At 43.9% G+C, this 22,971-nt stretch overlaps 1 protein-coding gene across 3 annotated transcripts in view; it reads left to right on the top strand.

Moving 5' to 3' along the window:
- The window catches only part of pex7 (peroxisomal biogenesis factor 7), a 33,268-nt gene extending 15,069 nt beyond the window's left edge, over nt 1-18,199 (top strand). For 2 of the 3 annotated variants that reach the window (XM_070987891.1, XM_070987890.1), the window contains exons 10-11: nt 7,948-8,047; nt 17,701-18,199. In XM_070987891.1, the coding sequence (XP_070843992.1) occupies nt 7,948-8,047; nt 17,701-17,784 (184 nt within the window). In that variant the 3' untranslated portion in view covers nt 17,785-18,199. Of the gene's footprint in view, nt 1-7,947; nt 8,048-16,720; nt 16,821-17,700 lie in introns of all 3 variants that reach the window. The other variant, XM_070987889.1, reaches the window with a different exon arrangement.
- The last annotated feature ends 4,772 nt before the right edge of the window (nt 18,200-22,971 follow it).

Raw genomic sequence — 22,971 nt, 5'->3', positions numbered from 1 at the left:
GCCTAGATGTAGCAGTGAGTAAGGACGCTGTGATAATGTGTGATAAAGTGAACTGGCGTGTGTGATGGAGAGAAAGATGGCGATGAGATGAGCTGCAGAGGCTCAGTTATTAAAATCTGTAATATCAAGCAAGGCTGCCTCTGTGTTTCTAATGAGGATGTGCTGCTTCAGCGAAGGAGTTTGTCAGTTTCTGCTGCCCTACATTTAACATAAGATCTGTCGGTGACGATGAATGCGTTTGCAGATGAGATGAGATGAAATGGAAGGATGAATAAAGGAGGAAGTGCAGGGAAAAACAGTAAGAAAACAGTTGGCAGTGAACCCCCCCCCAGTATAATGTTAGCTATTTTAAAGCTAACGCATGATAGAGCTAACACCCCTGGAATAATGTTAGCTGTTTTAAAGCTAATGCTTGATAAAGCTAACTCCCCTGGTGTAATGTTAGCTATTTTAAAGCTAGCGCATGATAAAGCTAACTCCCCTGGTATAATGTTAGCTGTTTTAAAGCTAATGCTTGATAAAGCTAACTCCCCTGGTATAATGTTAGCTGTTTTAAAGCTAATGCTTGATAAAGCTAACTCCCCTGGTATAATCTTAGCTATTTTGATGCTAATGCTTGATAAAGCTAATTCGCCTGGTGTAATGTTAGCTGTTTTAAAGCTAACGCATGATAAAGCTAACTCCATTGGTATAATGTTAGCTGTTTTAAAGCTAACGCATGATAAAGCTAACTCCATTGGTATAATGTTAGCTGTTTTAAAGCTAACGCATGATAAAGCTAACTCCCCTGATATACCTTTTAAAAAAAATCTAATTATTCACAGATGAATTAGCAAAATAGTCGTTGCACTCTAAAAATACAATATACAGTAATATACAGTATCAGTATTATATCTTGGTATAATAAACATTTTGAAACACACACACGCACGCACATACACACACACACAAACACACATACACACACACACACACACACACACACACACACACACACACACACACACACACACACACACTTATTTTGTGCAAAGTGAAAAACCTGGAACTGTAAGTTTTACTGTAGATAACTCGTATCTGCTCTCTTTCTTCTTCACAATCAAATGGGTTGTGTTTCCTTTATTACCAGATGCAACGAGGAAGTCATTTAAAGGAGAGCGGATAACAGTGTTAGGCATACTTTGGGAGACAGTATGAACCATAATACAGTACGTTTGATGGAAATTTAATTGCCAAACCATTTACAGATAAAATACTCATTTGCGATTCTGTTTCCAGAGAAATCCAAGCGGATAAACCTGATGGCTCACACGAAATGTTTAACAAGATATGAAAGATATTTCTGCTGCAGACTTTCCTCTAATGTTAGCTTTTTCTCTGTGACTTAGAGGATTATTTCAGCCCTTCATGCCTCTAAAAATAAGCAAATAAAACAAAAATAATGCTCTTTGATTGCAGGTCGCAGTCACACAGGATGCAGCGTATGACGAGGGGTCACACAGGGTTACACCCAGACATATTAGAGGGTTAAATACCAAAATATTACATCAAACTCTTCACATGTCCACATGTCCCAACCCTAGATATCAGAATCCAGTTTAGAGCATTTTTTCCATCATTTTTGTTCGGCAAATGTGTTTAAATGACTAAATTATGCTTCTGCCGTCAGCAGAAGATGGAGGCGTGATTGGTGGCGAGCTGACAAAGGCGTAATGCTGATATAAATGCCAGGTGTTAGTTGTGTGTAACGATGGAGAGAGAAAGCGAGAGGGGAGGAGGCGTGAAATGCCAAGCAGAAAGAGGGAAGGCCTAAAGATGAATGTGGGGAGAGCTGGCTCGCTGACAAACCTTGTGTTGTATCGATCCCTGCTTTCATTGGCTCAAATACTCTATGCTGAGCACTGCTTTCATTATAGGCTGCTCAGACACACACACACACACACACACACACACACACACACACACACACACACACACACACACACCAGATCCTGGTAGACTTTGGCCTCTGGCTGCTAATAAAACAGTGTCTGTAGTAATAATCCTTTGAAACAAATAAAAAAGAACCAAACAACATTTATTTTTGTTTTCCCAGAAGAAGTCTGGAGGCTGCAAACAAAGTAAAACGATTCCAGGCGTAAAACTAACGTGCAGACACTCACACCTGTTACCTGTCCGGACTGTGGCTGAGGCCAGACCTCAGGCCACAGATGCCCCCTTGAGATCCTGAAGCTGCTTCAGACATTCTTCAAGCACTGAAAACGTGCAGCATCATTAATTCAATCTTCTCCTTTATTAGCTCGTCCACTGTCCCTTCTCTGAGATAATCCCTAATCCATTCATTACTGCTGCGGTAACACAGTTTCAGTGGGTTTGCTTCGTCTGATCTTATCTTATTAAAACATTGTGAATGGGACGGAGCCAAGGCCCCAAATTATCCTGTTTGTGTTTGTGTGTGCGCGTGTGCTTTTCCTCCATAGCAACCACACGTAGGTTTGCTTTGTGTTAAATAATCCAAACATGTAAGGTATCAAGCTAATTATCACCTATTCTCAATGTGAATCCAGCCTGAGAGTGCGTGCGTGCGTGCGTGCGTGCGTGCGTGCGTGCGTGCGTGCGTGCGTGCATGTGTGTGCGTGTGTGCGGTCATGTATGTGTAAACCCTCGAAGCATCGATCATGGCCGACTGCAGGAGGCTCTAATCACATCATTAACAGCGGTCTCATTGCTTCAGATCATTAGCACTGGTCTCGTCTCCGTCTGTTGATCATCGGCTTCTCTGCAGCTTTTAACGTTTGTTGAGTGAGATCATATATGAATATTATTTTTAGCTACATTGTTTACGTTTAATACATATTTATGTAGCTTTTGTACTGATTAAATGTAATTTAATAATTCAATCAGTGTTTTTACTGTACTTTCTATGCTAAGTATAGAAGTTCAGCATTTTGGGAAGCTAGCTTAGCTTAGCACAGAGGCTGGAAATGACTGCAACTGCTAGTGTGGCTAAATCCATAGCTAACAAAAGTGAGCTGTCAAACATGCTTTGTTGGCTCCGTTTGCACCTGAATGTCGCTGAAACGTGTTGAAACGCAGCTGTCGATCATCCAGATTATCAGACGTGTCTTAAATCTGAGCGGCCCTGCGTTCACCTGTTGGTGTATTCACCTTCCACTGTGTAAACTCCATCAGCTCACACACACACCTGCTTCTGCAGGCCTTCCTGTGTGTTTAGACACAGGTCGCAAATAGTGATCAAGTCCACCTGCACACCTGAGGTAGAAGACATGAACGCACACACGGCACACACATATGCAAATACATCTGAGCACACACTCCTCTGTAGCCACGCATGCATGTACGCGTTCACAACGAGTGTTAATCCTCATTCAGAGCTTTTCATTTCCACTCACAGACCCCTCATTCTCTCTGCTCTCTTTATTTAGTCGTCGTCTTGAGTCTCTCAGTTTCGAATGGAGCGTTCTGGGGAAACCCTGACAGATACCCTCCTCATTACCACACACCGCACAAATTAAGAGTCTGTCCTCACCAGAAAAACTCATGTCATGTTCGTCATTCTCCGCTGTGATGGCGGAGCTCCCTTTTTACAGCCTTAATGTCTCTCTTTGCTTTTTTGTGGAAAAGTAAACACTCAACTCACGGAAAACACAGCGACGGTCGGTATTTGGTATTAAAGCGAGGCTCGTGAGTGAGGTCATGTTTTCGTGTTTTAACGGCAGGTTAGATGACTCATGTTTGCTTTAGATAACATGTTCTCTGCTTCGCCTCGGTCTGTGTGTTTGTGTGACCCTTCACATTAATTTCCTGTTTAGATTAAAAGCATCAGCGACGAGCGACCAAAGGAGGGTCGAGTCAGCCTTTACATTTCTATCTTCTTCTTGTCGTCGGTCACTTCTGCTCTTATCAGAAATGTTTTACGGCTTTTATTTTTGTCCTCGTATGCTCCAGTGCCCCCCCTCCCTCTCCTTTTCTCTCCGTCTGCTGTGACTTAATGAGTTTCATAGTAATAGACACACACGCGCACAAAGCTGACAGGTGAACGGACGCTTCTGCAGAATGAAACACAATAGAAGCTAAATAATTACCTACCATGGAAATTTGGGACAAAAGGCAGCACGAGCCTCGTTTATACAAAAACCACAGTGTGTTTGTCTAACTGGGTCAGTCATCTGGTCTTACACACACACACACAGATGTCAGCCAATCCTGTAATCAGTGTCACACATGAATCTGACTCTTGCTTTTAAAGATAAAAGCTATAATGAGACAGAAATGTTGATTTCAAAGTTCTCTAAATCTGTCTGTTTGAGAATTTGCTGAAAAAGAATCTTTTAACTCGGGCAGCAAATGAGTTGTTTTCCTCATCAGTTAATCTGCTGACAGTTTTCTGGAGTCATGGTTTATCCTTTTGTGTTTGAAGTGTCCACGATCGCTTCGTAACAAAGCGACAAAGACATCGTGCTGATAATGATGTCAAACAGAGGCGAGCATCGCATCGACATCTCTGCTTGAAGAATGACTGTACCAAGCTGCCAATAGTTTTCTGTTGGTTCACTAATCAATAGGGAGGCGCCAATCAAAGTTTTCTGGCCCACATCCGAGTCCTTTGATATGAAGTATCTGCCAGCAGTGAGTCTGAGCCGATACTTGATCCAAGCACCGACGGCAGAACTGTGAAGCTGATCAGATTATTCATTTAAATACAATTAAAGCTGAACTGGGAAGAGGTGACGCGATTGGCCGAGGAGAAGCTGCATCACTATGTTGGATTTCTGGGTTGTATGGTGGGGTTACAGGGGTTACCTCACAGATGATCTTTGTGCCTCTTGATACGACTCAGTTCAACCAGCTGAAGCGCTCAAATGAGGAGCTGCTTCCTGAATGCTTTTGTTCTTTTACCAATGAGTAAGAGAAGAGTCAGAGATTAGCGACACTGGTTCACCTAAATTTATGTTCTGTGATCTAAAGAAGAGCACTGTGGCATTAGGCGATACTGGTCCATTAAAGCATGTTGGGAATCGATGAATTGATCGATCATTTCAGTTGTGATTTCAGCCACACTTCTGTATATCAGTGTTTCTGAACCTGCGTCCTGGCACCACCGAAGGGCTCATGAGATGAGTCAAAAAAAGGCGTAGTGCTTCTACTTCTGCGTTTTATTCACATCGCTGACATCTGAGAATCGGAGCGATGCAGCCGACAGTAAATCATCGCTGCTGCTCGCTTTGTGAAGCTAATCAAGGCTACAGTGGCTCTTAGCTGCAGGATTATTACTCCTGCCTCTTAATGCACTGAGCGGCAGCGCTCTGACAGAAAAGCATTCATTTCAGGGGAGGTTTTTTTATTGCCACTGCGCTTCATTATGTTGCAGACATATTGCTCTGCACGGTGGGTGATGAATGTGCTGGACTTCCTCTTCATGCATATACATGTGAATGACTGCGCACAAAAACCCCTTTCACTGTGGTTCTACATCCTTATTTATTTACTTATATCTGGATTCTACGGTGTCTGTTTTCATGGTCACACGATTGAAAAGGTGAAAACAGGAGGAAAAACTGTGTCATTGATGCCTAAATGTTCAGTTTGAGGACACTTGGAGCTCAGCTTGTTGTCCTCAGCTCTGCGTCGTCAGAGCAGGCCCAGCTTTCACCAGCTTAAATGAGATTTTCTTCAAAGTGCTCGTTGTCTGACGGCATCTGAAGCTGTCGTTCTAAGTGTGGAATTGGAGGTAGGTGCGTCTCGCAATTTTGGCGGCTCTCTGAAACAGACACACCGGCAATCACGACCTCTCTACGCCGTGATTGGCCGACGATGCGGAGGTGTGAAAGTGGGCCTCGGCTGAACTTCACCCGTCTCAAACTTTCTCAAACTACTTTGAAAAGACGCCGTCTGAAAGTTTCTACTCTTTAACTGTGATGAGGCTACAAAGACACAAATATGACACAGAGCTCTCGGAGAGATGCCATCTGAAGGAGGCTACGAGGGTCGGATTTTTGCCCTGTCTTCTTCGGAGCAGATAGAAACACTAACTTTATACGTATATAATATAGGATTTCTACATTTAGCATGTGGACATGCTAACATGGCTGCATCCTAGTCATCAGATTCAAAGAAATGTTAGACGTGAGCTTCCTAATTTTGGTCATAAGTCGGTGCCAAAGTGGAGAGAGAAACTCAGTCTGAACGATGGTGAACGACGGTCTGTGCTGCGGCGTCGTAGCACACACACGCGGGCAGGTGTACATGTACACACACACACACACAGCGAGTGTGTGAGCAGTGATTTACACTCACAACTCACTCAATATATAATATCTCTCAATGCACGACTCTCCCCAGACACCCATCACTCTGTGTGTGTGTGTGTGTGTGTGTGTGTGTGTGTGTGTGTGTGTGTGTGTTTGCAGCTTCAGTATTAATACAGGCCTAATGGAGCCCAATGGGAACTGCAGCGTTCCCTCTGAAAATGATTTAATTACATTTGCAAAGTGGATGAGTCTGTAGGGAGTGTTTGCTGCGTCAGGCCTTTGGCGTGAGCGCACACACACACGCACACACACACACACACACACACACACACACACACACACACACACACACACACACACACACACACACACACACACACACACACACTACTCTGTCAATACCAGGAAGAGAAACAGTCTTTCAATTAGTCTGATTGGCCGCTGCTGCCTGAAGTCTGGAGGCAGTGTTTCATTGGCTCTTTCTTTCCACCTCTCTCTCTCTCTCTCTCTCTCTCTCTCTCTCTGTCTCTCCTTTACTCCTTTTCTCTCTTTTACTTCTTATTCATATTTATTTTTCAGAATCTCATTCTCTAGATGCTGCTGCCTTTTTTTCATCTCTTCTTCTGTGTATCTTTTAAACCTTTCACTCTCTCTCTGCAGATCTCTCCTTCTCTTCCTCTTCCTCATCATCTTCCCTTCTTTTCTTCATTAAATTCTCGTCATGCACAACTGTATGTAAGTGAGACATTACAGTTATGAGCAGGTGTTTGCTTCCTCTGTTGATACAGTGATTTACATTCAGTCAGTCAGACCTCACACACACATCAGGTTACAGGCCTTTATGTAAATTTTCTAGTATTTTTTAAGTATTTTGCTTCGTGATGGTGTCTGGAAACGAGAGCTGTCGTCCTCAGGGGAGCGTGAAGGCGCTCAGTAAATTGTATCCTGTCCATTAAGTCTTTTCATTTCTTGGAAGGGAAATCTTGGCCTAATCGTGAAGTCAGAGCCTTCATCTCTGACTCTCGTTTGGATTCATCTTTTGGCACCATAATCGACATAATTATAATAGAAATCCCGGCCAGTAGTTTTTGAGGTACTTTGTCATGGATCAGTGGCTGTGACATTGGATGAAAAGCTGAGGCTTCACCAGAATCAATGCTCTCCATCCACCGGGGATCGAGAGTATCAGCCGCACATTCCATAGAAACTAGTTTTCTAGATATCATGTCATGCACCACCTTCCTGCACCAGTCGTCCCTGCTGGAAAACCAGTAATAAAATCTCATGGAGATGTTTTATCTTTTTAAGATAATTAAGGACAAACATACAAACTGCACAGATATCCTGTCAGACACAAAACAAGCACATATTGCCTTGATTTAAGAGATTTCATCTGACTTAGATTTCACTTTTTGCAGTGTACGTGTGAAAATATCCCGATTGTTTCACGCTGCTTTTCCATGCTGGTGATGGCTGACCTTCCTCGAGCTGCTGTCCCGGTTCACCTCTCTCCTGTCCCATGTCCTCACTGCAGCGAGCAGCAGTTAGCGGCCACTCTGGCGATATGCTGCCCCTCAATCGTTTGGAGAAATCACCGACACGCGGCCAGTTCTTCCTCGTTATACCTTCATCTTTTGGGAATCTGTCACATCTAAGTAAATTTCTGTGTTTGCAGGTTCTGGGATTACAGTCAGAACCAGCCTCTTCTGGACACTGTGGAACATCACTCAGAGTTTGTCTGTGGACTCGACTTTAACCTGCACATCCCCAACCAGGTAACACACACACACATACTGGACTGTGGTGAAGAGGCAGCTGAGACTGACGGTGGCTCAGCGCTCATGCCTGTAAAGCAGACATGCTCAGTAGTTTTTATGTAGACTTCACCAGGAGCACAATAAGAAACCTGCTTCGTTTATATGATTTCACTCCTTCATATTAACGTTTATCCTCACCCACTGCCGCTCTGTGCACCCACTGTGAAACAGAGAGATCACAGTGAAACCAGGGGCCTTGGTGCGTCATTACAGATGTGGTTAATAAGTCCATAACATGCAGACAGCAGGAGCTTTGCTGCTTATGGAGATTACGCTTCACTAAGCACGTCAGAGAAAACAAATAAGACCTGGTTCATAAAAAAATGCGGGAGGTTGCCCTTTAGACTGCTGCCACCCAGACCTGGATAAGCTGTGGACAATGAAAGATGTTTCAGCTGCAGTGACAGTGAAATAGCGTCTGGTTTGCTGTCATTCATATTACTGCAAAGCTCCAGAAAATTAACCTTAAAACTTGCAATTATTGCCATCGTATTCAGAATAATTCACATCCAGAATAGAAAATGCAGGAGGAAATATTTGGGTCAGGGAGTATTCGTATTTTTCCAATTTGTTTTTTCAGATTTAGGAACATCTCCTCCTCCCTTTACTCACCTCTTTGTCTCGCCCGTGCGTGGGCACCCATCAAATTACTGCGTCCACGTCTGGTTTTCTATCCGCGTGAGTGTTTGCTGTAGTCCTTAAAATGGGGCCATCCATCAATCTGTCTGCAGACGATGCGGCCGAGGTTAACCCACACACAGTGACACGCAGTAACACGCAGTAACACACAGTGACACGCAGTAACACACAGTGACACGCAGTAACACACAGTGACACGCAGTAACACACAGTGACACGCAGTAACACACAGTGACACACACACGCTGTCGGGGAGCCGTGTGCTCGAATGTGTCGGGGTAAAAAAGCAGCGAGTTGAAAAGGCCACTCTCGTCTAATTCAGTTTTTGGGCTAATTTGGACAGGCCGTGTCTCTCACAGCGCGTGGCCGCTCTCCCCGGAGAACAAAGTCCAAAGCGATACGGTGAAATGACAGCCAGCAGAGCACAGCTCGAAGCCACGGGAGAAATGCGTGGGAAATAGTGACAAAAGCCGTGCTGGGACTGACGCTGCGATGGGAGATGAGTGCTGAAATCAGCTGCAGCTGTTTGCAGACTTACTCTGGTGCAGAAGGAAACTCTTGTGCTGCGTTTGGAAGTGGAGGAAAGTTTAGCTTTGTTAGCACAACAGCCCTTAAAACGCCTCCAGCCTTTTCATTGTTCTGTGTTTTTGTCTGACCACGCAGGCTAATCGAGCCGGAGTGGCTTTGTATGTTTTAGCCCATTAACTGTAAATGGTGCATGCATCACCGCAGACCGTTTTCCAAAGCGTACCATTCGTTTAAGAGCGATATCGTACCCTCAGGGTTGTTCATTTCAGTAACACTTTGAAAATCAATTTGCACGGCCGGCTTCAAAAACTCTTCCACCAGACACCGACAGCCAAGACGTGGAGATAAAATAAGGTGACAAAACATCTGCTGTGATGTGGTGTCTCAAGCGACATTTTCATGGTGTCCTGAGAAGGACGGAAATCTAAAATGTTGTCTTAGTGTTTCCCAAACTGGAGCCAGAACCCTTCGAACCCTCAGTGCTCAGAAACATGGACTCTATGAAGAGCTGACACTACTGTGCTTTAAATGGTAACAAACGGGAATCACTCTTATATCTGATGGGTTCAAACTTGCAAAATCGCTGGTGTGATTCATTAAGTTTTCGTCAAGTTGCTGCATTTTGTCCTTGAGACATGTACAAACCAAGGAAATATGGAACTGTCCGTGGTGCTGCAGCTGCTCGTCTAACAGAGGACAAGTCTGGTTTTATGATCAACAAATGAAAGACACAAACCAGCAACGATTGTGTCCTAACAAGTACTGTGTGTGTGTCAGAGCCTGATCTGTCTTCTTCCTCTGAGCCATAGAGCTCCATTTTTGTCCCAAAACTGTTAAAAACACACCATTGAGCTGCACTGTAGCACACACTGCAGTGTCAGCAGTAGCAACCAATGGGCTTGAAGCTGAGAGCCACAGACAGGAAGTCAGAAAGTATTGAGAGATGGACTGACATGTTGCTGGTTTTGGGCTTCTCCTGTGATTTCTGGACAGTGAGAAAAACGTGGCTGAAAAGCAGACTTGCTTCTGCTGCAGGACTTCCTTCACGTTTTCCTTTTTCTGCATCTGCGCGACACAATTCTGCTTTCTCAACTCGCACCTTTAACCGGAGTTTGCACTTGGAGCCAAAAATAGCTCACTAGAAAATCAGAGCGAGCACTTTTCCAGGACACCGATAATGACGAGGTGGAAGCGCGTACGTGATAACGCCTCGCGAGCCGGAGCGTGACCCCGCGGCGTCACGGCAAACGGCCAGTTTCCCACGGCAGCCAATCACGGAGGCCGAGCTGTCCCGACTCCGAGTGTTTGCGTCTGTAACGGAGGTGCAGTAATGAGCTGTATTGTCCCTGTTGTCAGTGTGTGGGAACATGTGTGTGGGAGGAGGCGACGGCCGTAATGAGCTGCATTGTTTGTGTATGTTGTTATCAGACGTGGTTACAGAGGAGCAGGCTGCTAAACGACAGACCCTCACATAGCTGCTGCAGCGTTCAGGACACTGAGACTGACATCACAGAGCAGATCTCCCTTCTATTTTCAGTCATTCTGTCCTACTTTCTGTCTCTGCCCGCCCTCTCCATCTTTCTTTTTCTCACAACTTGATTTTTTTCCGCGTCTCTGTGGCTCAGGCAGGAGAGCGATCACTGGCCTCTAATCAGAAGGTTGATGGTTCAATCGACCGGCGGTTCGGTGGTCGGTGGACTAGAAAAGTGCTGCTTAAGTGGAGTCCATTCACAATCTGCATGTCACCCTCTCAGCCAATCACATCAGGCGGTAGTTAAAAGTCCCTCTGTAAGGTTTAGAAGTGTAAAAAGATGTCACAACAAATAAGATGGAGGTGAGTTCGGCCGAATGGCGATTAATTCGTTGCACACAGCCGGTTTTCTACTGGACCTGACGGAACCACCTGTTATCTTAGAGGAGCTGAAGCTCAGTGTGTGTGTGTGCGTGCGTGTGTGTGTGTGTGTGTGTGTGAGATCTACTGTTCCCCCCTCATCACTGTGACTGGCTGAGTCAGCTCTTTGTCCTCCACTGAGACCTTTGACTCTGTCTCTGTGCACGCTTACATGTGCATGTGTGTGGATGTGTGTGCGCATCTTTCCATCCTCCAGAAGGCAAACCTCCTGCACACCTTTTGTTTCCAACCAACAGTTAATGTACATAATGTAAACCACCTTAACCGGAGGTCAAACTGAAAGTTAGACCACCTTAAATGGTACTAATGATCCCGAACTGCACAGGAAAACTGAGCGCACACTAAGAGGACTCAGAGGTCCATCCATAGTTTCAGGTGCAGGTGTGTGTGAGACGTGTCATTGACGCTGCGTCACCGTCCGCCGTAACATATCAAACTCATCCTCTTCTTCTTGCACGACTTGTTTTCTCACATCTTTTTTTTTTTTTGTCTCCGCTCTCACTGCCTCTCTGTTTTGACTTTCTTAAGGTTTGTTTATTCTTGTTCTTCCCTTTCGACTCTTTTCTTCTTCTGTGTTTTAATTTCATCCTCTGATATCAGCAGGAACTCGCTCTTATTCCTCCTCTTCTTCTAATTGTTTCTTGCCTTGATCACTGACTCACTCTCTCTCTCTCTCTCTCTCTCTCTCTCTCTCTCTCTCTCTCTCTCTCTCTCTCTCTCTCTCACACACACACACACACACTCCTTCACCGGTGTGGTCTCTGGTCTTATCTAGTCGTGGCCACGTGTGTGTGTGATGGATCACCCTCCTTAGGGCACTGCAGGCCAAACCACACACACACACACACACACACACACACACACACACACACACACACACACACACACACACACACACACACACACACACAAACAAATCGGGCATAGAGGACTTCTGCTGTGTGTGTGTGCCTGTGAGAGAGAGAGAGAGATAAGACAGTCATAGATCATAAAAGAACACAGGATGACAGCCAATCAGGTAACCACAGCCTCGTACTGTGCTGTAGTACTACTACAGTGTCAGTGTAGTATGTTGTGGTATTTGTGCTACTAATGCAGTAACGTAAATGCTCATTTACATGTACATATACATATACAACACCAACAGTGTGTTTGTGTGTCTCACTACTTTCTGACTTCTTCTCTATAATTTCACAAGGAATAATTCGATTGAATTTTCACTCAATAATACCAGATATGTTCCTCAAATGTGATGATTTTCTCCTTCACGGTTTTATTTCGTCGTAAAATGAATATCTGGGTTTACAGATTGAGTCTTGTTTTGGTCAGACAACACGAGACTTTCAAAGATGTTACCTCGAGCTCTGGCAGCTTGCAGACAAAACAGTTAGTCAGTTAATCAAGAAAATAATTGGCGATCATCATTTTCAGGCCTGTTTATTACGATGATTTTCAAAACAAAAGCATAATAAAAATACATCGTTTTGGATTATTTCTGCCGCCAACCTCAGCGGCTGTCGACCCTTTTTCACATTGCAGCTGAGGAAGTGTCACTCAAAGCTGTTACCTTGACAATTTAACCGTGATAACGAGCGTATTGTGACCGCTGCTTGCTTCTCCCCTTTACAATGCATATCTGCCACAAGCTAATTGGTGTTTTAATTATTGTTTCTTCATTCATCTTCTTCTAATTATTTGAAATTAAAAAAGACATTTAAGAACGTGACTCAGACTTTGAACTGTGTCTTGCTTTTATATTCCCCTCAGTCTTGTGTTCCTCCTCCTTTCCGCCGCTCCTCCCCTCCTCGTTACACACCGAGTCGTTTCCTCCCTCACTTTCTTTGTGCTTTGCTGCAGTCTTGGCCCGTGCGTGCGCCGTTCCATTACGGCCGGCTGTTAAAGTTAATTAAAGAAGGGCATTCCTCTTCTTGATGGCTGACTCACTGCACAACTGCTTTGCTTACTCATGCTCCGAGAGGCTGCTCAGCTGGTCGACTCTGATTCAAAGATCCAATCAGGAGCCCAGAGTGAGCCTGAGGAGGCGCGATACTGCCATGGAGAAGGGAATGCTGCATTCGTGTGCAGACCAAACCTTCCACCCATATGCTACAGAGACCAATGAAACCTAATAAACATCTTACTGATTCAGATCAGAAGCTGCATAAAGGTGTTGTTCTGGAGGACTTGTCGTTACACCGATTGTGAGAAATTGCTTCAGTCTGAATCTCCTCTCGCCTAAAAGCCTCAATCTGAGGCCCTTACGGAGCGGTTGTTCATTTCAGCAGCCCGGTGGGACGGCGGCAGCACAGGAGGGGGATGTGATTGCCACCCACATGAACAAGCACAGATTTGTCTGTTGTCCAACGCCGCTGCTGCAGTTTGACCTTTGCAGACTTGTGCTCGCTGCTGTGTGACTGTGGAAACTGTGCCGGATCAGTAGCAGCTGCTGCTGATGATTATCACTCGCAGGCGTTCACATTTTTCTGGCCGTGCTGACCTAAGGATGGCAGTGAGACGTTTGGTTGGTTATCGTAACTTTGGTGATCGTCTGACTCTTCATCTGGCGTCATCATCAGGATGAAAATGTCAGTTTGTCAAATAATGACATCCCTACCGGCCAATCCCAGTATACTTTATGTTTATTGCTAATTAGCAAACGTTAGCATGCTAACATGCTAAACTAAGATGTGAATGGTCAACAATGTATCTTTCTACATGTCAACATGTTATTTTTGCCATTGTGAGCATGTTAGCATGCTAGCATTAGCATTTAGAAGAAGGAAAAATGTACTTTTTGGTGCATTCACAACATGTGTTGATTATTAATAACTTCATCAGCAGTTTTCAGCATAGAAACTTCTTTCAAACATCGAAGCGTTCAGCTCAGTTAGAGACATGCCGTTACTTTTCTCATTCATAGCTTTAATACTTTCCAAAAATATTCATGTTTTCCAGGGAATTTTCCTCATCCACGAGTGCGATTTTTGTAATTTACACATAGAAAATGTGACAGTAAACAGGTTTATATGATACCAGGAAGCAAACATGGCAGGTACAAATTGACTGTGACAGATTTAAAACAACCCCTGTCTGTCATGGTGATGGATTATAATTAATTATAGCACAACCCTGCTGACATGTTAATACATTTCTGAGCGGACTGCTCATTCCTGATTGGCTGTGCTGCTTGCAAATTTTGGGACCTTCACACCCAAAATGCAACCAGCTAAATAGGAAAAACCTACAGCAGAATGACGATGAGGATCCAGATTTCTCAGTTTGGATTCAGACTCATCCATCATGTATTTATAATCCCACTTCTTCAACCAGCAGGCTGCAACTTCCCCTTCTGTTTCACTGTTTAACCACACCCAAAGCCAGTCCTAACACCTGTGACGACGTGGACAGAAAAGTCGCTTTAAGTCAAGTGGAACGGCTGTTTTACTTTGAAAGCTCTGAGCAGAGGCCAGACTCATCAATGCTGTGTGTTCTGCAGCCAGAAGAGACGACAGAGAGGTAGTGTCGTTCAGCTGATAGCCACGTCCCCGCAGAGGCATGTCATTCAGCTGATAGCCACGTCCCCGCAGAGGCATGTCATTCAGCTGATAGCCACGTCCTGCTTGATTATAGAGTAAAGAGAACGAAATGGAGACGCAGCTTTATTTCTCCCACACTGCGTCAAACAGATTGCTGAGAACCTTTAGAAGTTTTACCTGCTGAGGAAATCTGTTAAAACCAACCTTTGTCTCACTTTGTCTTGTTGTTTTGTTGAACCAACCATCCAGACAACTTTCACATAAGACAAAGAAAAGACAGACCAGAAACTGGGACTACGCATTATTTGTAATTTTGAATAATTAATCCATTATTAAAACATTTTCTGATTAGTTTTCTGTTGTTGTACTTAAACCTACTTATGGGAAGCACTTTGTAACTTGTAATTTTTTTTCTCTCTTTCACATGATTTTTAATTATGATCATATCTCTATCGACCATGCCCCACTGCCGCCGCCATGTACTCTCCCCATCACCCACTCACGCAGCCTGTTTCATTTCATTCACTTCAAGTTTCAGCCTCTGTTTAGTTAAATGTTTGCGCTCTCTTTCTCTTTCATTTTCTATCTCGTATCAAGGCTTATTTATGTGTTGAGAAGGTAAATGGAGATAGAGATTGTCACCTGAACTTAAACTTTGTGATTCGTTTGCAGGTAGCAAACCCCCATCTCCCTGTATGCGTACTGAGAGGCTCGCAGGGTACCATTATGCTCAGCAATTAGAGGTGAAAACACACCACAGTTGAGTGAAAAGCTTGTGGACTATATGGACTCCATGTTCTCTGCTGGTAATTACCGTCATGAAAACAGACCACTGTGCTAAGAAAGGTTGAACCCTGCATTGGATAAAGTAGAAAATCTAAGAAAGCTAAAAAAGAGAATGTCAAAGAGCTAAATTTGAAGTCCATGGACTCCACATGAGTGAGTTGTTATCTTCATTTAATTCCCTTATTAAACTTAAAAAGTTAGAGACTTTTCAACCTAGTTGCCTCTAAAAAGCAGAACTCAAGATTTTTCTTCATTACCACCAACAGTCTTGTAAATCCAACCCTAGCTGCTGTTTGTGCCCCTAAACTTGGCTTATTTCCTTCATTTTGAGTCTGGCCTCTATCCAGCCTCTTCTTAAGAATCCTGGTTTGGATCCAGCACGCCTCCATAACCACCATTCTGTATCCAAATTACCTTTGGTTTCAAAAATTGTTGAAATGGTGGTTGCCAAGCAATTTTTAGAAAAGATGGAAAAAAAAAATTCAATCCCGCTTCAGAACAAACCACAGTGTGGAAACAGCCCAGTCCAACTATTCTCGCTTAGCTGGACTTGAGGGCAACCTTCGATGTGGTTGCTCATACAGTTCTACTCAACGGACTCAGGACCTGGTTTGGCCTCGGTGGAACTGGTTTTCATCTTACTTTCATCATACCCAATGTCCCTGTTGATAACATCAGCTCTTCAGCACCTCTCATGCCATGTGGCGTCCCACAGGGCTCAATCCTCGGCCCTATTTTGTTCAATTTGTTGCCCCTTTGGCCATGTTTCTTACCATTTCACCCCTATGTTGTACCGTTATTCTCTCTATTAAGGACTATGTGGCTTCCAACGTCTTGCAACTGAACACAGACAAGACTGAAGTCCTTGGTATTGGTTATTGGTCCTGGCCGGATTACACTGGCCCACCGTTGATTACTTTTACATTCCCACGTGGTCTGGCTCTGCTTTGCATTTCAGAGCTCTTACCTTCTGCTTCGAGGACCCTCAGATCAGAGAATATAAGGCTGTTAAAAGTTCCATGGCCTAGGCTTAAAGCAAAGGGGATCATGCTTTTACTGTTCCAGCACCAACACTGAAATAAACTCCACCTCAATATCAGATTAGCTGAGACAGTGTCTCAGTTAAAAAGGCTGTTAAAATCACCCGTCGGCTGACATTTGTATAATTTTTTTTGCTATCTTTGCACCTCTATTGTTTGCTCTTTTGCTTTTGTGGCAACTCCTGGAAAGGGAGCAATGAAGAAAACAAAGGAGGAAAGAGAAGCAAAGAAGACTAATGCCTTTGTCCCAGACCAGATAATGGAGAGTAATTTAGGTGGAACACTTTGATGTAAGTGTGTGCCAGAGGAGACGCCGAGCTGAACGTCTCGTCCCTCTTGTCTGTCCTCCCTGAGTGTCCACTCCTCACCTGCAGCACAGAGAGAGCACAGAGGAGTTCAGGTTATTTCAGATGGAAACTCGAGTGTCGTGGCACCGACGAAACAAGACCACCCTCTGCTCTGCAGAGAAACGCTGTGTGTGTGTGCGCGCATATATAATTATGTGTGTTTCCATCCACCACTCTCCTGTCGGTACACTATAATGTTCTCTTACAGGAGAGAACATTCAGTCCACGTGGCCATGAAGCAGCTTTCACGTGATTCTGGTCTGTTTTGACTGTCTGCATGCAGGCAGGCAGGAGCCCCTCTGTGGTTCTCTGTTTATTAAGCCTTGATACAAGTCAAAAAAATGGACGGAGAGGGTGAGCATCAGAATGATTAACATAAACTTACCTCCATTCAGTCTGTATTTCATTGTGGTTAAACTTGCTCAATGTGAACCATGCGAATGTAGGTGCACAAAGGTGCTTCGAGCTAAATGCTAACACCAACATGCTAAGATCCTCATAATGACAATACGAAGGCGCAGATGTTTTAGTGTAATATTTCCCATATTCACCATCGTAGTTTTGCATGCTAGCATTTGCTAATTAGCACTAAAGATAGTACCAAAATGAAGGAATCCTGAGGATAGATTCTCTTGGGAACATGAATGTTTGTACAACATCTCATGGTAATCCAGTCACCTGTGTTTTGAAACGCATGTTCAAATCCCAGATTGGTTCTGCTGTCCACTGACTGAGCTGCTGCTGTTGGTGACCTACTCTTGAGCAAGGCACCTGAACACCTCAAGCCCCACGTGTCTCTAACAGTGTGTGCTGTGTTGTGCAGGTGGTGGACTGTTCCTGGGATGAGACGGTGAAGATCTACACACCTGCCTGTCTGTCTGCTGGACCACACAGCACATCACCGTAGAACACACACGGATAAGTACGGCCATACTTCTGAGGACATTATATTGAGTTTCATTCAGTGTGGCCTCGGAAACCTTTGCAGTAGAGCCCCCGGTTTCATTTTAATTTTCTTTTTCTTTGCTTTTTAATTATAATTTTAATTTAATTTGAAGTGCATTTGTGTACATTTGTACTTGCACTGACTACATTTTCTTTCAGTCAGTGGGGAAAACAATATTTTTAAGCATCCTTAAATGAACAGTGTAAATCAGGATGCTTTACAGGGATTATGATCCAGAATAAACTTGAAAAAAATGTCATCTGTGACTAATTTCACTACTTAAATGTCATGTGTGTAGATAAGGATGTTGTTGATGACCTATATGTGCAGTGCCTTCAATAAAGATGGAAATATCACATGAACACTCCTTGATAAAATTTGTAAGTAGGCTGCGTAGTTACGTTTTTTTTGTTTTGTTTTTTTGCCTGTTTTAATTGTGGTTATTGTTGATATGTGAGCGGTAGTCTGCACAGGGCGTTTTATTTTGAAAATCTGCCCGATTCTCAAGGCTATTCCTGTTTCTATTATTTTGTCCACGCTCCTCCAAGAGCCCAGTTGTACAGTGTTGTTCCAGTGGAATGTGGAAGGCTGTAAATATCACAAATGATGATGATGATGATGATGAAGAATGTGTGTCTCCCCTACTCGTCCTAGTGGCAGCCAATCACAGCTCTCCTGGTGATGATGCGTGAAGGGTTCCTCTCTGCCCTGCAGCCAATCTCTCTGCAGGGAAAACCCAGCCTCACTTTCACTGGGAACAAAACACCATGAAGACAGATTCTCTTTACTGCTCCTCCTCCTCCTCCTCCTCCTCCTCCTCCTCCTCCTCCTCCTCCTCCACTTGTTTCCTTCTTTTTTTCCTCATTTTATCCCCCAAATGCTCTTCTTTCGGTCACGCTCTTCAGTTCAGTCCACCTTATGTTCTCTCATCCTTCTTCACCTTCACTCCTCTCTTAGCTTTTACTTTTTTCTTTCTTTTGTCTTCCATCCTCCCCTTCAGATCAACATTTTTTTGCCCTATTTTCTTCACCTCCTTTCCTTCAGTCCTCCTTGCCTTTCTTTTTCACTTCCTTTTCTATTCTCTCCACCCCTTGTATTTCCTTTCCTTTCCCATCTTTTTCCTTTCCTTCTCTGTCCTTCAATTACCCTCTCTGTTCCTTCCTTTCCTTTCCTTCCTTCACCTTTCTCTCCTTCCTTTAATTCCCTGTTTTTTCCTTTCCTTCCCCTTCCTCTTTTTTATTTCCATCCCATTTCCTTTCTCTCCTTTCTTTTCCATTCTTTCCTTCATCATCTCTCTCTCCTCTCCTTTTCCTTCCTTCTTCATCCTCCTCTCTTATTCATCCCTGGCTGTTCCAACCCTGTTCCTTCACTTCGCATTCCTTCTTTTGTTTTCTCCCATCCTCTTTTACTCTTTATATCCATCCTCTTTTACTCCTCCTTGTTTTTTCACCTCCTCTTCCTCATTTCCTCCTTCGCTATCATAAAGAAAATGACTCTGCACCAAAACAAACAGGCCGCGAAACCTTCAGTTTGTTCGTTAATCTAATCAGAAAGTTAAAGGAAGGGAAGCAGTTTGTTGGAGGGTGTGTTATGGTCTTGAGACAATGTTTATTTCAGATTAAGGAAGTGTTTCACATCCTTTTTTTATCGCTTTTGTATCTTAATTTTAAGGGTTGTCCGAGCAGCAGCTTCGTCCTGCAGTGAGAAGCCATGCTTTGAATACTCATTAATAGGCTACTTTAAGGCGCCTACATTAAAACACGACAGTTTTTGCATCGATCCAATTGGTAACTATCCTTTTTTTAATTTATAAGATTTAGAATTTAGTTATTTTCAAATATCGTCAAATAAACTGGAGACAAGACGAATCCATCTGCACAAACAGTTGGTGAGCCAATAGAAAATCAGCCCGGTCTCAGTGTTGCTGACTGGCTGCACTGCAGGTGTTTCCTCAGTCATTCACCATGATTGTATGCTACATATTAATTTGGAAATCCGTATTAAAATGGATTCAGGCAAGTTAAATTACTCTTAGCCTAATCTATAGTTTGTGGAATAATGGATGCATACATATTTTTTCCACCTCCCAGCAGAGAACAGTCCTGGTCTAAATCCCCGTCCTGGTCTTAATCTCCTCACGTTTGAAAGCGTCTCCGTCGTCTTCTGTCTCCGTGTGTTAATTGGAGGCTAATGGTCTGTGCTTGATAAGGGCGGATCATCCTCCCTTGTGGCCTGGAAACTGATTTTCTGATGAAGTATTTCAATTAAAATATTGTCCGAGCCATTTCCACGCCTGTTATGAGTGATGGTGATGTCTCTGTCTCTGATGAGGAGGAGGAGGAGGAGGAGGAAGAGACCCTGTCCTCTGCCATGATGGCAAACATCCAAACATTTTACTTCCAGAGAGAAAAGCTGCAGGTGTTTTTATTGATTGGTTTATTGTTTTACATTTTCAGGCTTTGTTCCAGTGAAGGTAAATCTTAATGCTGCAGCACAATGACTCAGTGAGGCCTCTCATGGCTCCATAAAGAAATGGCTTTCCCAGTTTGGTGTGAACGATCAGAGTTTGCATTGTAAAGCTGCAGGTGTCCACAAACTTTTGGCCATAAACCGTCTTCAGTAGCTGTTCTGGAGCCTTCAACCTTGAGTTTTATGTGTGCATTAGAGTCCCATTGTGTATTATTTATTCTTGTCACGTGAAGTGAACATTGAAGTGACGTGTTTGAAGCAAAAAGCAGCCTTCATTCTGTCTGCAACAGATGAAATTAGTTATGAAAACTGTCCAAAAACTGATCTCAGCCAACTGGCAGAAAATTAATTGGCAACAATTTTATGAATCATGAAAGTCATTCATCAAACTTTCTCTGGTTCAGCTTCTCCAACATGATTATTCACAGTTTTTCTCAGTTTTATTGGAAACTGAAAATCTGCTCTGTTGGTCAACTAAAGGAAAGACATATGTCGACGTTACATTTTAGACAGTATTTGAGAGGAAAATAATCCAGTTATTTCTCCAAACAAACTATTTCCCCTCATGTTCTGTGTCGATGTGGGCGAATTAGTACTGAATGTTCTCGGCTGCTTCTGCGTCCTGATGCGCTTTTGCAGAATTGGTCGATTATTTAATCTTGTATCTGTTAATTTTCTGATTCATTTCATCCCTGCAAAGGCTTTGGGAAGATACAAATCCTTTATCTGTCACGCCAATAAAGCAGATTTGAGCTGAACTGAAATGAACTGTGAGAAGAGAGCGAGTGCAGCGATGGCAAAGAAACTAAGAGCTCTGTTCTCCTGCAGTACCGCAGATCAACAGTAGTTGTAATGCGTTTTTGTTGTGGTTCGTTTGCATGTGTCTGTTCAGTGGTTTCCTTTGTTTGCACCAAAGTGGGAGGAATGATGCAGATCGGGCAGCGCAGCCTGAATTTGGTTCATTTTACAATGAATTTGTGTTTGTTTGGTCCAGAAATATCTCAACAGCTTTTCAATGGATCGCCCTGAAATTTTGTGTCCATATTCGCGATCCACAGAGGATGAATCCTGCAGACTCTGCTGATCCACTTCCTGTAAAATCCCTCCACAGACACTCACAGTATTTGGGAACTTTGGTGATCCCTAAACCCTTCAACAGCGCCACCATCAGGTCAAACTTTCAGTGTGTCAGTTCACTGAATGTTTCCCTCTACGATGAGCTTTTGGGCGACGCACTCTTTGCCTTGTTTTATCCACTGCAGCTTGATCAAAATGGAACTTTTACTAGGATTCGGGCAGCATCTGCAGCAGGCAGATGAATGTCTGATGCCCTCCACTGAGTCGACTCTGGGAGTCGAGGGTTTTACCAAAACCTCAACGCTGATGTTCTGTTTGATGAAGACGACTTGTAGAACTTCAGATTCAGCCTTTTCAGTCGATTCGAGCTGCAGCCGTCACACAGCAGCAGTCCTTTTGGACACAAACTCAACTGAAAACAGCACAAAGTCAATATAGTTAATGTTTGTCTTCATCAGCAGGATTTAATGCAGCAACATGTTTCAAACACGTTGGTTCAGGAGCCACTAAAGACTGAGAAAGATGTGGAACGCTCCAAAAACATCTGTGTGGATCATTCCACAGGTAAACAGGCTCATTGGTAACAGGTGAGAGGATCTTGATTGGGTGTGAAAGGGGCATCCTGGAAAGACTCAGTCAATCACAAGCGAGGATGGAGCGAGGGTCACCACTTTGTGAACGCATGATTGGATGAAGGATGTCACGACATGAGGTCAGGAACATTTGTGTTTTACACACAGTCGTGACTTTTTTGGAATCAAGGTTGTAAATAAAGGTTAAATGAATGAATGACCGGTTAAATAAAGGCACTAAATCATCTGCCTGTGTTTTGTTGTTCTGCTCTCTCTCTCTCTCTCTCTCTCTCTCTCTCTCTCTCTCTCTCTCTCTCTCTCTCTCTCTCTCTCTCTCTCTGGTCCACAGCCAAGAGGCGCTGCGGCAAACCGTCATGTTTCACCGGCAGCGCTCTCAGAGGACGACCTCCCCTCTACTGTACACCTCCTGTACATCTGCTGCACTTCCACTGTATCCACCGCAGCTTGCGCTCCCTGGGAATCACTTCCTCTCCTCTTGTTTCTCCTCCTTTGCGTCTCTCTGACAGTTATCGGAGGTTTATTTAGTTTTTTTTCTTTTTGGGACAGAAGCGCAAAGACAAAAGTCACAGATGAAGGCTTCTGCTCTATGATGATGAGTGGGGACGAAAAGAAACACTGAGTTTTTGAATATTTTTGGTAAACGCAGCTGAAAAGAGCGCTGAACTGAACTGCAGTTCAAACTCAGGAGAGAAGACCGAAGAGACGAGTCAGCAGAACCGAGCAGAGGATCTCACCCCTGCTTTCTCCTTCACTGTGAGGTGCTCTCACTAAAAGCTCCTGAATGCAGATTCTTTCCCCTTCACAGACGGTACAAACGGGGGCTTTTTCCAGCCTCGCGTCCTTCCCTTCCTCCCGTCTCTCCGTCCAGCAGCAGTGCGTCGCGGCTGTGCGCAAAAACCAAACCCGACCGCTCAGCTCCGCGACCAAACCTCTCCAAAGCGGGCTGTGAAGGGGAGCGGCAGTACTTTCTTTCTCCTGTTTGACTTTTTTAAACCACCAGCACACCGCC

The sequence above is a fragment of the Chaetodon trifascialis genome, chromosome 19 (genome assembly GCF_039877785.1).
Source record: "Chaetodon trifascialis isolate fChaTrf1 chromosome 19, fChaTrf1.hap1, whole genome shotgun sequence".
NCBI lineage: Eukaryota > Metazoa > Chordata > Actinopteri > Chaetodontiformes > Chaetodontidae > Chaetodon > Chaetodon trifascialis.
Note: the sequence above shows the minus strand (reverse complement) of the source record. Positions and strands in the feature narration are given on the sequence as shown.